Source organism: Bos taurus, chromosome 10 (genome assembly GCF_002263795.3).
Source record: "Bos taurus isolate L1 Dominette 01449 registration number 42190680 breed Hereford chromosome 10, ARS-UCD2.0, whole genome shotgun sequence".
NCBI classification, from domain to species: Eukaryota; Metazoa; Chordata; class Mammalia; order Artiodactyla; family Bovidae; genus Bos; species Bos taurus.
The window spans coordinates 58,230,559-58,244,120 of record NC_037337.1 but is presented as its reverse complement, the minus strand read 5'-3'; the positions used below and the strand labels follow the sequence as shown (position 1 = coordinate 58,244,120).

Below are 13,562 nucleotides of genomic sequence, written 5' to 3'. Positions count from 1 at the left end.
CATAATGAGAAATGATGCGCTGGAAGAAGCACAACCTGGAATCAAGATTGCCAGGAGAAATATCAATAACGTCAGATATGCAGATGACACCACCCTTATGGCAGAAAGTGAAGAACTAAAGAGTCTCTTGATAATAGTGAAACAGGAGAATGAAAAAGTTGGCTTAAAGTTCAACATTCAGAAAACTAAGATCATGGCATCTGGTTCCATCACTTCATGGCAAATAGATGGGGAAACAGTCAACACAGTGGCTGAATTTATTTTTTTTTTTGGCTCCAAAATCACTGCAGATGGTAACTGCAGTCATGAAATTAAAAGACGCTTGCTCCTTGGAAGGAAAGTTATGACCAACCTAGATAGCATATTGGAGAAGGCAATGGCAACCCACTCCAGTATTCTTGCCTGGAAAATCCTATGGACAGAGGAGCCTGGTGGCCTGCAGTCCATGGGGTCGCATAGAGTCGGACACCACTGAGCGACTTCACTTTCACTTTTCACGCATTGGAGAAGGAAATGGCAACACACTCCAATGTTCTTGCCTGGAGAATCCCAGGGAGGGCAGAGCCTGGTGGGCTGCCGTCTATGGGGTCGCACAGAGTCGGACACGACTGAAGCACCTTAGCAGCAGTAGCAGATAGCATATTAAAAAGCAGAGACATTACTTTGCCAACAAAGGTCCATCTAGTCAAGGCTATGGTTTTTCCAGTGGTCATGTATGGATGTGAGAATTGGACTATACAGAAGGCTGAGCACCAAAGCATTGATGCTTTTGAACTGTGGTGTTGGAGAAGACTCTTGAGAGTCCCTTGAACTGCAAGAAGATACAACCAGTCCATCCTAAAGGAAATCAGTCCTGAATGTTCACTGGAAGGACTGATGCTGAATCTGAAGCTCCAATACTTTGGCAACCTGATGCGAAGGGCTGACTCATTTGAAAAGATGCTGATGCTGGGAAGGATTGAAGGCAGGAGGAGAAGGGGATGACAGAGGATGAGATGGTTGGATGGCATCAGTGACTCAATGGACACAAATTACTAGTAAAGTAATGCTCAAAATTCTCCAAGCCAGGCTTCAGCAATACGTGAACTGTGAACTTCCAGATGTTCAAGCTGGTTTTAGAAAAGGCAGAGGAACCAGAGACCAATTGCCAACATCCGCTGCATCATGGAAAAACCAAGAGAGTTCCAGAAAAACACCTATTTCTGCTTTATTGACTATGCCAAAGCCTTTGACTGTGTGGATCACAATAAACTGTGGAAAATTCTGAAAGAGGTGGGAATACCAGACCATCTGACCTGCCTCTTGAGAAATTTGTATGCAGGTCAGGAAGCAACAGTTAGAACTGGACATGGAACAACAGACTGGTTTGAAATAGGAAAAGGAGTACGTCAAGGCTGTATATCGTCACCCTGCTTGTTTAACTTCTATGCAGAGTACATCATGAGAAACGCTGAGCTGGAAGAAGCACAAGCTGGAATCAAGACTGCCAGGAGAAATATCAATAACCTCAGATATGCAGATGACACCACCCTTATGGCAGAAAGTGAAGAGGAACTAAAAAGCCTCTTGATGAAAGTGAAAGAGGAGAGTGAAAAAGTTGGCTTAAAGCTCAACATTCAGAAAACGAAGATCATGGCATCTGGTCCCATCACTTCATGGGAAATAGATGGGGAAACAGTGTCAGACTTTATTTTTCTGGGATCCAAATCACTGCAGATGGTGATTGCAGCCATGAAATTAAAAGATGCTTACTCCTTGGAAGGAAAGTTATGACCAACCTAGATAGCATATTGAAAAGCAGAGACATTACTTTGCCAACAAAGGTCCGTCTAGTCAAGGCTATGGTTTTTCCGTAGTCATGTATGGATGTAAGAGTTGGACTGTGAAGAAAGCTGAGTGCCAAAGAATTGATGCTTTTGAAGTGTGGTGTTGGAGAAGACTCTTGAGAGTCCCATGGACTGCAAGGAGATCCAACCAGTCCATTCTGAAGGAGATCAGCCCTGGGATTTCTTTGGAAAGAATGATGCTAAAGCTGAAACTTCAGTACTTTGGTCACCTCATGTGAAGAGTTGACTCACTGGAAAAGATTCTGATGCTGGGAGGGATTGGGGGCAGGAGGAGAAGGGGACAACAGAGGATGAGATGGCTGATGGCATCACTGACTCGATGGAGGTGAGTCTGAGTGATCTCTGGGAGTTGGTGATGGACAGGGAGGCCTGGCGTGCTGGGATTCAAGGGGTTGCAAAGAGTCAGACATGACTGAGTGACTGAACTGAACTGACTGATGGAATCTAGAAAAATGGTACTGATGAGCCTATTTGCGAGTCAGGAATAGGAAGCAGATGTAGAGAATGGACTTGTGAACACTGCTGGCTAAGGGAAGGGTGGGACAGACTGAGTGAGTAGTACTGAAACATATACATTACCGTGTGTAAAATAGCTAGCTAGTGGGAAGCTGCTGTACAACACAGGGAGCTCAGCCCAGTGCTCTGTGATGACTTAGCAGGGTGGGCTGCGGAGCTGGTGGGGGTGCAGGTTGAGAAAGAGGGGATATATGTATATTTATGGCTGATTCATGCTGTTGTATGGCAGAAATCAACACAACACTGTAAAGCAATTTTCCTCCAATTAAAAATAAATTCTAAAAAATTATGCTTAAAAAACTAAAAACAGTTGCTGTACGATTCTGCAATCCCATTCATGGGCACACATCTGGAGAAAAACATGATCTGAAAGGACACATGCACCCCAGTGTTCACTGCAGCACTGTTTAAAATAGCCCAAACATGGAAGCACCCTAAACGTCCACTGACAGAAGAATGGATAGACTATGTGGCACATATATTCCACGGAATATTACTCAGCCATTAGAAAGAATGGAATAGTGACTTCTCTGGTGGTCCAGTGGTTACGATTTTGCCTTCAAATGCAGGAGGTCAAAGTTCAATCCCTAGTCAGGGAGCTAAGACCCCATACGCCTTGAGGCCAAAAAACTAAAACATAAAACAGAAGCAATATTGTAACAAATTCAATAAATACTTTAAAAAGGATTCACTTTTTAAAAAATCTTTAAAAAAAGAATGAAACAATGCCATCTGCAGCAACAGTGACGGACCTACAGATTGTCATACTGAGTGAAGTCAGACAAAGACAAATATGTAATGTCGCTTATATGGGGAATCTAAAAAATGACACAAATGAATTTACAAAACAGAAACAGATTCACAGTCTTAGAGAACAAGCTTTTGGTTACCGGAGGGGAATGGGTGAGGGTGTGGGCCGTGGGGGGTAGGGGGGATGGGAAGGATAGTTAGGGAGTTTGTGATTAACATACACATATTACTATATATAAAATCAATAAACAATAAGGACCTACTGCTCAATAATAAGGAACTCTGCTCAATAATATTTAATAAGCTAGATGGGAAAAGAATTTGAAGAATAGACACATATTTATGCTAGCCGAATCACTTTGCTGTACATCTGAGACTAACACAACATTGTTTATCAAGTAAACGCCAAAAAGAAATAAAAAGTTAAAAAAATTAGAAAAAAATCAGTTTAAGCCAAAAAGGAAATTTATCAAGCCCCAAGTAGCTTTAGGCACACTCAAATTATGCGATTTCAGTCATGTCATCAAAACTATTTCTCCACACTCCATCCCGCCCCCAATCTCTGACCTCTGTTCTGTGACCTCTTCTCTGTGGGAAGGCAAAACATTCTCTCCACATTCTATTCCCAATGGTGATGTAAGTCAAAGAGCTGGAATACGTCTGGCAAGAACACAGGACCTATGTGAAGAAAACTGTAAAAGACCTAAATAAATGGAACAGAAGTTCATGTTCTTAGAAGGGAAAATGCAATATTGTAAACATATTACTTATTTCCAAATTGATTTATAATCTAATCCCATTCTATTCAAAATCCTAAAGAGAAGTCTTAGTGGATTCTTTATTAACTGGTTTTTAGAATTTATCTTAATTCACAAAAATAGCCAAAGATTTTTTTTTAAAGAAGAATGGTGGAGGAGATTAAACTATAAAACCAGATGTTCAAATATGCTATAAACACATAGTAATTGAGACAGCGCTGTTAGTAAAGAAAAAGATAAGTCTACAAACTAGATAATACATTCAAATTAGCTAGGAAAAAATGGACCATCTATAAACAAGGCTGAAATACTACCCCAACTCTTCTTTTGGAAGGACTATGTCCTACTTCATGCTGCTACCAAATGCAAGTTCAAGTGCCCCACACACAGTGAAGCCAGACAAATCGAAATGACAGAGTGTGGAGCACAGAAAGACTTATTGCAGAGCTCTACAAGGAGACAGGTGGCTCCTATCCTCAAGCCTGGAACTTCTCAGAGTTTCATCAAAGCACTTTTGAAGGCAAGGTGAGGGAGGGGCTAGGTTAGTTGTTGCAAACTTCTTGGTGTGGGAAGCCTTTGTTCTTGCAGCTTCCCACATAGGTCAGGTCATGATGGTCCTGTAAACCTCCAACAAGATAGATATTATTCTCTGTCTTGCAACTTTTTATCTATATATGAATAGACTCTTAAAAGTCAGAGCCCTGAGAATAGGCTATCCTGTATATTTCAGACAGTAGGCAACACCCTTTTACAAGAAGTGCAGAGGCAGCATGACTAAGCATTGGCAACAAAGCACAAATGTTAGTAAAAGGAACAGATCAAGCATGGAGTCAGATTTGTTCTTCCCTATCACATACTACATTAAAAAGGATTCCAGAATGGATCAATGACCAAGGACATAAAATACTTTCTTTGTAGTCCTGGGACAAGAATGACTTTCCTAAAGGTGACAGATATCACAAGCTATACAGGCAAAAGCTTAGGATGATTTAACACTGGCAGGAGTGTGAAGAGCTAAGCATTCCCTGACCTGGTGTAAGTTTGGATTGGTAGAACCTCTTTTGAAAAGTAATTTGGCAGCAGCTAAATTTTAATACACATCAACTGTGACTCAATCTTTTTCTAGAATTATTTTCTGTAGACATAATAATGCAGGGCTATGCACATATACAAAATCCATGCAATATTGTTTCCAATAGCCCATAAAGGGAGAAACACCCTAAAACACAAGGCAATGGAAAGTTAAATCAGCTTATCCTGCCATACTGAACAAGTCAGAACAGAAAGCAGAACTGCATGTTCTGAAGAGAAAAGGCTCATAAGATGAGGCAACAAAGCAGGTCCAATTGTTTGTAAAATGCAAGTAAAGTAATGGCCAGGAAGGCCTGGGGGGACACTGCAGTTTTTTAATTTTATAACCAATTAGTTAATATTTTCATTGTGTCAAGACAATTTCAAGCAAATGCCAAGTGGAAGACCAAGCCCAGGAATGTAAAGAGGAAACAATCTCACAAACAAGAAGGGACACCAAGGCAGCGGTCCACTCCAGCCACACTGTCAGTGGCCGTGACGGGGCCAGCCAGCACCATCCAGATCACTGAGCATTTACATCATCAAGGTGCAGGATGCTCCAGACAGTTTCAGTTGCTAGTATCAGTACACTGACTGAAGCCAACAAAGGCTGAACCATCAGTTCCTCCAAAGCCCTGGAAATACCACCCTTTTGGACACTAATGCCTACCGTTTTCTCCTTGGGCACACCAGTTTTTCGCTTGTTTTTTGTTCTGTTACTGTAGGGATGGGATTCAGCCCAGCAGTTTTAGCTAGCGTAGATGAAATGACCGCCTCAACATCTGTAAAGGCACAAACGCAGTAGGATCTCATACCACTCAACGTTCATGCATATCCAGTTAACCATGGGGCCCACTATTTCTGGAGCACGCCCTCCTGCAAGAAGAACTCTCTGCTTCACTCAAAAACGAATCACACATAGGGCATCATGAATCAAGGGCTCAGCTTCTTCAAGCACTGGTTTGTTAGGACCAGGAACCACAACCGGAACCTTTTCCTAGGCTTATACAGCCTGTAACCTGGAGCAGTTTGCCAGGATCATGTAAACTGATCCCCTCGGCTCACTCACCCAAACCCAGCATGTCAGCAGTAAGTTGGTCAGTATGAGCAAGTGGCTTGGTTCCAGTTTCTTTCAATATCCTTAACTACTGCAATGTTCATTTTGATCAGGAAACTTAATTTAAGATCACTACAATCATGTCTTAAGAAGAGACTTCTATCCATCTTTAAAATTTGCTTCACTTAGAACATAGACTGTCTTCCCTCAGGGCTTGGTCCATCTGGGCACAACAGACACTGATTATCCTGATTTGCTTTTAAGCCCAATCTTAGGCTTTTCAATTCTGCTTATGTCAGAATTGGCCACATTTTGGTTGAGAACCGGCCCTTGCACCAACTCACAATGAACAGTCCCAGCAAGTTTTCCCCCCGCCCCCGCCTCTTTTTTAAAATGACAGTTTACCTATTTCTCTCACCCTCCACCCCCTACCTCCGGCAACCACCAACTTATTCTATCTATAAGCTTGGTTCTTTATTATTTTTTAGATTCCATCTGTAAGAGAGATCACACGATATTTGTCTGTCTGTCTGATTTATTTCACTTAGCATTACACCCTCGAGGGGATTAGCAGGTTTCTTAGCGCTTCTGACATCTCTAAGATCTACGCCAGCAGCTGTGGTGGGTCTGTTGCTCTCCTCCCTGCATTTACACTTGATACTGAGAGACAATGGTTGAGTTCAACGAAGCGGTTGCACTGCTAACAACTTTCCTCTGTCACTTGGTTCCACAGGTCAAGGCACGTCAAGACTTTAATACCCTTTTCCAAATCCTTCAAGGATGACTCAGAAATAATAAATCCATTTCTGAAAAAAGTTGTTTTAGCAATTGGAGAGAGAGTATGAGCCAGAAACAACGACCGCTGATGTGGCGCCACTTCCCTGGTTCTCTTGAGCCGTAGCTCCCAGCATTCTGGCGGCTGGATATAACATTCGTGTTTGTTTCAGAATGGAAGCACCGTTTGTAATGGTCTCATTACCTCTCCCATCTTGAACCATTTTATCCATTCCTTTTGGTCGAAGTCTTGTTCTAACAGCATCAGCAACAGCTTCATCTATGAAGACATCGCTGAAGCAGATCTAGGCTGGCTTTTTATCCACACAGATGTTATTCCCCTGGCTGCTGACAAGCTTGGCTGGGTCCATGTTGGCTCTAAAAGGACATATGGACACAGATTCCAGTGGGCAGCAGGATAACTATGCTCACAGTTAACCACTGAAACAGATCAGAATATGTTACCCCCAAATATGCCACTTTGACATATTGATTAATTTGAGCTGAAGAAAACTGAGAAATAGCATATATAGGAAGGGCTCTCTATTCTCCCTCTTCCTGCCTAAAAGGAGGGCATAAATTTCCTGTGAGAAAGGTGCCTTTTTGTACCAGGAAGGGGAGAACACTTCTATTACTGGCAATGGGAGTTAATACCAAGATGAATCTGCATTAATTTTACTAAAATAATCCTCATCTTCCATTTGCTTCCCCCATTTATTTCCTAGTCACTGTCTCACAATATATTGTGTTGGCCAAAAAGTGCGTTTGGGTTTTTTCATAAGATGTTACAGAAAAACCCAAACAAACTTTCTGGCCAATGCAAAACGACCCCTGAGAGCCCAACCCCTTCCCTTTGTTTAGTCATGCTTGTGTGCCTCAGTCGTGCTGGACTCTTTTGAGACCCCATGGACTCACTCCTCTGTCCATGGAATTTTCCAGGTGAGAATACTGGAGCAGGCTGCCATTTTCTACTCCAGGGGATCTTCCCCAAACAGGGATTAAACCATCATCTCCTGCATTTCCTGCATTGGCAGGTAGATTCTCTACCACTGAGCCACCTGGGAATCCCTTGTTTAGTCATTCCATTCTCTGCTAAAACGGTATACAAAGCCCAAGTATGTTTCTTTTTCACTTGTTTTCTATAAAGTCCCCTGTAAAAAACAGCAACAAATAAAATATGTATGTTTTCCTCCTGTTTTCTATCTTTTGTCTTCTAAATTCACAGGCCTCAGGTACAGTATCTAAGAGGCTTCAAGTTTTCTCTTTCCATCAACTTCAACTGATGAACTGAATTCAGAATGGAAGGTGAAAGATAAGGACTTGCTAAGCACTTGTGTATTGATTAAATGTTTAAAATGATTGTTTGTGCTATATTTAAAGAGACAATAAAAGGAAACTGTCAAGTTACTGCTAAGAATAAAGGCTTATTGAATCCCAAGCAACACCAACTACATTTTTGAAAAAGATGCATAAATTTATTAAAACTTAAGATTTAAAAATTTATTGAAATAAAAAATAAAATTTAATAAATTTCAATACATTAACTCTAGAAACCAAGAAGAATTTAGAAAGGATTCCTTTAAAAAGATTTACTATTACATTCTTTGTCAGACTGTGACTCAGGGAACTTGTGGTATCCTTTTACACCCCAGACACACTGCCTTGACAAATCACTCAGCAGTAGCACATGAAATCATGGATAGATGAGAGACGCATATCCACTCTTATCCAAATGTAGCAAATAGCACCATATTGCGTAGTTAATGGTAAGCAGTTTCTTCTGTAATTCTTTGGAGCAATAAGCCTTTCGACCCCTGTGTCCCCCATTTTAAAAAGAGCCACTTGGGCCTTTGTCCCAATATACTGGGTTGTCAGGAGTTAAAACGCTGGCTGAAACACTGCAGGACTCCTTACATCAGGTCAGATCAGTCGCTCAGTCGTGTCCGACTCTTGCGACCTTACATGAATGCAGATAAAAATGTCTCGGAAGGTGGTTTACTCTGATTTGGTCTTTCACATTTCAATTTTGCTTGGTTGCTCAGAGTTAGGCAGGTAGAAATAAGAATTTTAGAACTCACGATAATTTTATCCAGAAGTAGATTATGATTATTGCTGTCCAGTATGAGAGGAAAAACCAGACCAGCTGTCTTTCCCAAGATGGCTGGAATGAGTGGCTGAAGAAGAGACAAAATCCATCCTAAAAGGGGAGGGAGAAGAGAATTAGATTGTTTCATAATACTCAAAACCTGTACTCAATTAAACACACAGTGCTTCTGGACGAAACACTAAGACAATTCCTGGATTTAAAAAGTTAAAAAAAAGTCCTGACCAGTAGGTTACTTGTAATTAGGAATCTTTCAGTTAGGGTTTGTAAGAAGTTGTCTAACACAGGAGGTAGAAGAACGTAGAGGACGTGATTTTGTCACTTAGAGCGGGAATCCTCATCTTTTCACTCACTTCTTTCAAAACCCAAGAAGAAAGTAGAATACTATAGCCTGTTTTTTCCTGATCACAAAACAGATGCTATCTGGGAAAATGACAAATTACTAACTTGAAAGGTATCTCCTGAGACAATAAAGCAAGTAGTTCCATTCAGAAAAATGGGCAGGAAGGGACCTGAAATCCAGACTGTGGCATTTTAACTGCAGCTGAGAGAGATGTGGGCACGTCTTCTTTACCCAATTGGAGAGTTTCTGCATTTTGATATTAAAAGATTGTTTCTTACTCAATGGTGATTAGCCAAAAGTTGAGAAAAAAAAAAAACACCACCTCCCCATCAACTTCCTCTTTCGTGTGGAAGGCCCTTGGGGGCCAAATGCCTTGTTAAGACTAATGGCTCAGGTGAGTTTCTGATAATTCACAGGCCTGGAGAGTTTGAAGACCTACGCCCCCATCCCCTCAAAAGGATGCCATTAATGCTAACACCTTAAACTGTTCGTATAAGGTCAAGGTTCTGACTCAGTACTATCCTTCCTCCACAAAAGGAACCCAATTCATCGATACAGGTCTGTCAGGAAATTGCAAACAGTGCAGTGTCTTCCCTAGATTATTTTTCGATTATGTTTCAATTGCTTTTTAGATCATGTTTTTAATTGCTGGTTTTAATAATTTGGCTGCATTTCTTCTGTAACTTGGGTCACTACAGTCATTGCTTCAAGTCCAGTAAGGAAGAGAAGAAAGAAGCAGGGGTCTCGCTCAGAACCCAGCAGGGCATTCTACCCTCTTACTGCAGGCTGGCCAGATTCTGCTTGATCATCGGCTTCGTTATGGAGCAGCAGTGAAACTCCTGCTCCAGCCTAGACCACAGTGATCAATGACTTACAGCTGAGAGCCAGGGCGACAGGCGATCTCACAATTGAAGGCTAAGTGCAGTAAATTAGAAGTTAAGGAACCTCAGGTCAGCACCACCACAGGGCGCACGTGCACACCCCACCCCCCAGACACCTCCGCCTTAGCGCTTCCTGAGAGATGTGGGGACGGACCAGGGGCTGCTTTTTCATTCTCATGTTTTAGGCTGGGGTGCTCTGACCTGCAGAGCTGTGGGCTCCATAAACAAAGCTGCATCTAAAAGTTCTGTATAAAGAATCCATCTGGCCCAGGTCACCCCATTGCGGACTTCATCACTATGGGATCTACTTAACTAAACAAAGCATCCAGACCTAACACGAGCACATCCTAAAACCGAAAGGTGGTCAAGGGAAGGGCCTGATGCTTTTTCAGAATGGTTTCGTATGCGAGCTGTCTAGCTAGGCCTGTTTCGGTAACTGACTCTACCAGTACAGAAAGTCAGACTTCACCCCAAACTTCCCAGTCCTGCTGAAACGAATGCCCTACAGGACTGGCGTCTTGGAGTCCCTCTGCTAGCCGGCAGCGTGGGCGCGTCCCAGGCTGCCCACCAGCCCCGCGTCCTTCGCGCTCACCCAGCCGCCGTTAGTCATCAGCCAGGCGCGGTGCCTTTCGCAGAACTGAGCACACAGAAGGGCCACCAGGAGCCGACAGTCCCTGCTAACGCCGTCGTCGTCTCTCTTCTCCTGCCGTCGGGTCGTCTGCGGTGGCCTCTCCAGCAGCGACCCCGCGAAGGTTACGAGTGAGGCCACGCGGCCCCAGCTGGGGCCAGGGTCTTCGTCGAGTAGCCTCTGCGCCATCCTGGCCACCAGCTCGACGCGGTGCCTGCGGCAGCGGCGGTATAGGGGCAAGACGTTTCGATTTGCTTCCTGGATACGTGCGGCCACGTGGCGCAGCACGGCAGCCTCAGGCGTGGACGGCGCAGGAGCTGGAGTGCCCGGCTCCCGGGCGCAGAACTCCAGGTAGTCCATCAGCAGCCGGGCGGTGCGCTCCCTAAACGGGTCCACCATGGCTCCGCCTCTACCGGGGGTCCGACCCCGGCCTGTTTTCTGGGCCTGCCGGCGCCCCGCCCCTTCTCGCATTGGCTCGGCTCAGCCCGCCCCCAGGCAGTTGCTTTCCCAGGTCTGGAGAGGCGCCTTTGATGGGAATCCCATCTACACTTGTTCCGGTCCGAACAGCCGAGGCCCCGTGGTGTGCATGGATTCACATAGAAGTCAGGGCCAGAGTGAGACTCTTTGGGGGTTATTGTTTTTAGCTTTCGGCTTGGGGACTAAGAACCCGGAGGGGACAGTCTGGGCAGCTGGGCTAGACTTGTTTCTCCTTTAGGAGAGGTTCCCTGGTGGCTCAGATGGTAAAGAATCTGCCTGCAATCCAGTAGACCAGGGTTTGATCCCTAGGTGGGGAACGTACCCTGGAGAAGGGAATGGCTACCCACTCCAGTATTCTTGCCTGAAGAATTCCATGGACAGAGGAGCCTAGGGGCCTATAGTTCATGAGCCGAACATGAGTGAGCCACCAACACTTTCTTTCATACTAGGAGAGGTTGACAAAGGCTACACACAGCCCTCCACTGGTGACTCCCTTGAAAGTATTATCAGCATTTTCTCCGATTGGATGGAAGCATCCAGGTGTGTGTTGGAATCTGGCCATACGGGACAGGAAACAGGATAATTCTCCTGCATGTTGCTACTAGAGTACCAATATTATCTACTTTCGTGCATTCATTCATTCACTCATTTACTCCTAGCCTTTGGGGTGCTAGGTCTCCCCCTTAGCACTGGAGATACAATGGAGAACACGGCATGTGGTCTTAAGGACCCTACAGTCTAAGTGATGGGACAAAGAAACGGCCAATCCCAGCACAGTTAAACTGTGGCTATAATAGAATTATTCAGCTTTTGGCTGTTTCTTATAGCTACATCCTTATATTACTTAAAATTCTCCACTTTTTACTAGCCAATCCCTCATTACTCCACTCCCCTATTATAGTTAATGTACTTCTTATACTTAATCTTTCTCTGTTCATGTTACTCCATGGCTTCTTTCTCCTGAATGGACTCAGGCAGACACAGAATTGGTATCAGCTGTGAAATTTGAGAGGGTTCATTGGTCTGGAGCAGTTTGAAATATCCCCACCAGGGTGAAAGATGAATAGCTGTAACTTGTATCACCTACAAAAAGAAAGAGGCACGAACTTGGTAGGTCACTTTGGAGGGAACATACACATCTGAGTATGCAACCTCAACGCATCTACAGGCTGGTGGACTTAGTAAAACAAGAGAAGGCTCTGCAGCTGTTCAGGCTGCAGCACGAGCTGATTTCCCAGGTGGTGCAGTGGTAAAGGATCTGCCTGCAATGCAGGAGATGTGAGTTCAGTCCCTGGGTTGGGAAGATACCTTGGAGACGGAAATGGCAACCCAATGCAGTATTCTTGCCGGGGAAAGCCCATGGACAGAGGAGCCTGGTGGGCTACAGTCCATGGGGTGACTAATCGGCAACAACAAGCTGCTGTACTACTTGGGTCTTATGATCCAACAGATCCAATGATACTTGAAGTGTCAAACAGGGAAGCTGGATGGAATCTCTGACGAGCACCAGTAGCACTGCAGTGCAGACCTGTAGGATTTTAAAGCAAATCTATGTCCTCTTTTGCCAGTAACTATTCTCCTTTTGGGGAGAAGGCAAATGGCACCCCACTCCAGTACTCTTGCCTGGAAAATCCCATGGGCGGAGGAGCCTGGTAGGCTGCAGTCCACGGGGTCGCTAGGAGTCAGACACGACTGAGGGACTTCACTTCCACTTTTCACTTTCACACATTGGAGAAGGAAATGGCAACCCACTCCAGTGTTCTTGCCTGGAGAATCCCAGGGACGGGGGGAGCCTGGTGGGCTGCTGTCTGTGGGGTCGCACAGAGTCGGACACGACTGAAGCGACTTAGCAGCAGCAGCAGCATTCTCCTTTTGAGAAGCAGGTTCTGGCTTGCTACTCAGTCTTGGTAGAAGCTGAATGAGGTGATCATGAAGTTTGAGATCTCATCATAATATGGATGCTGTTGGACCTATCTGGTTATAAAGTTAGGCATGCCCAGTAGCAATCTATCATAGAAATGGTATGTAAGAGACTGAACTCAGGTCCTTGACGTAGGATTGTATAGGTAGGTGGCTCAGATCATTGCAACACCAACTCCTGTTGCTTTGCCCCCTCATTCCATGCCTATGGCCTCCAGGGAGTTGCTTATGACAAGTTGACTGAGGGACAAGAACTCAAGCCTGGATTGTAGATGTTGTGTTGTTGTTTAGTTGCTCAGTCATGTCCGACCTCATGAACAGCAGCATACCAGGCTTCACTGTCCTTCATAATCTCCCAGAGTTTGCTCAAACTCATGTCCACTGAGTCGATGATGCCATCCAACCATCTCATCCTCTGTCACCCCCTTGTCCTTCT

At 44.3% G+C, this 13,562-nt stretch overlaps 1 protein-coding gene and 1 pseudogene across 1 annotated transcript; both read right to left on the bottom strand.

Annotated features, from left to right (window-relative positions):
- Nucleotides 1-5,130: 5,130 nt before the first annotated feature.
- On the bottom strand, nucleotides 5,131-7,053 carry LOC101905597 (T-complex protein 1 subunit delta-like; annotated as a pseudogene).
- Nucleotides 6,734-13,562, bottom strand: BCL2L10 (BCL2 like 10). Its single transcript, XM_002690964.6, has 3 exons — nucleotides 10,694-13,562; nucleotides 8,852-8,970; nucleotides 6,734-7,151 (listed from the first exon to the last, which is right to left on the bottom strand). The coding sequence occupies exons 1-3, from the start codon at nucleotides 11,198-11,200 to the stop codon at nucleotides 7,079-7,081; spliced, it is 699 nt and encodes a 232-aa protein (XP_002691010.5). The 5' UTR covers nucleotides 11,201-13,562; the 3' UTR covers nucleotides 6,734-7,078.

Bases quoted from the DNA above. Each gene is read 5' to 3' on its own strand.
- BCL2L10 (XM_002690964.6), bottom strand. From the start codon at position 11,200: ATGCGAGAAGGGGCGGGGCGCCGGCAGGCCCAGAAAACAGGCCGGGGT. The intron at 8,971-10,693 runs GTGAGCGCGAAG...CTCCCCTTTTAG, and splicing joins TGATGACTAACGGCGGCTGG to GATGGATTTTGTCTCTTCTT. The intron at 7,152-8,851 runs GTGAGTTCTAAA...ATGTCCTTTTAG, and splicing joins TACTTCTGGATAAAATTATC to AGCCAACATGGACCCAGCCA.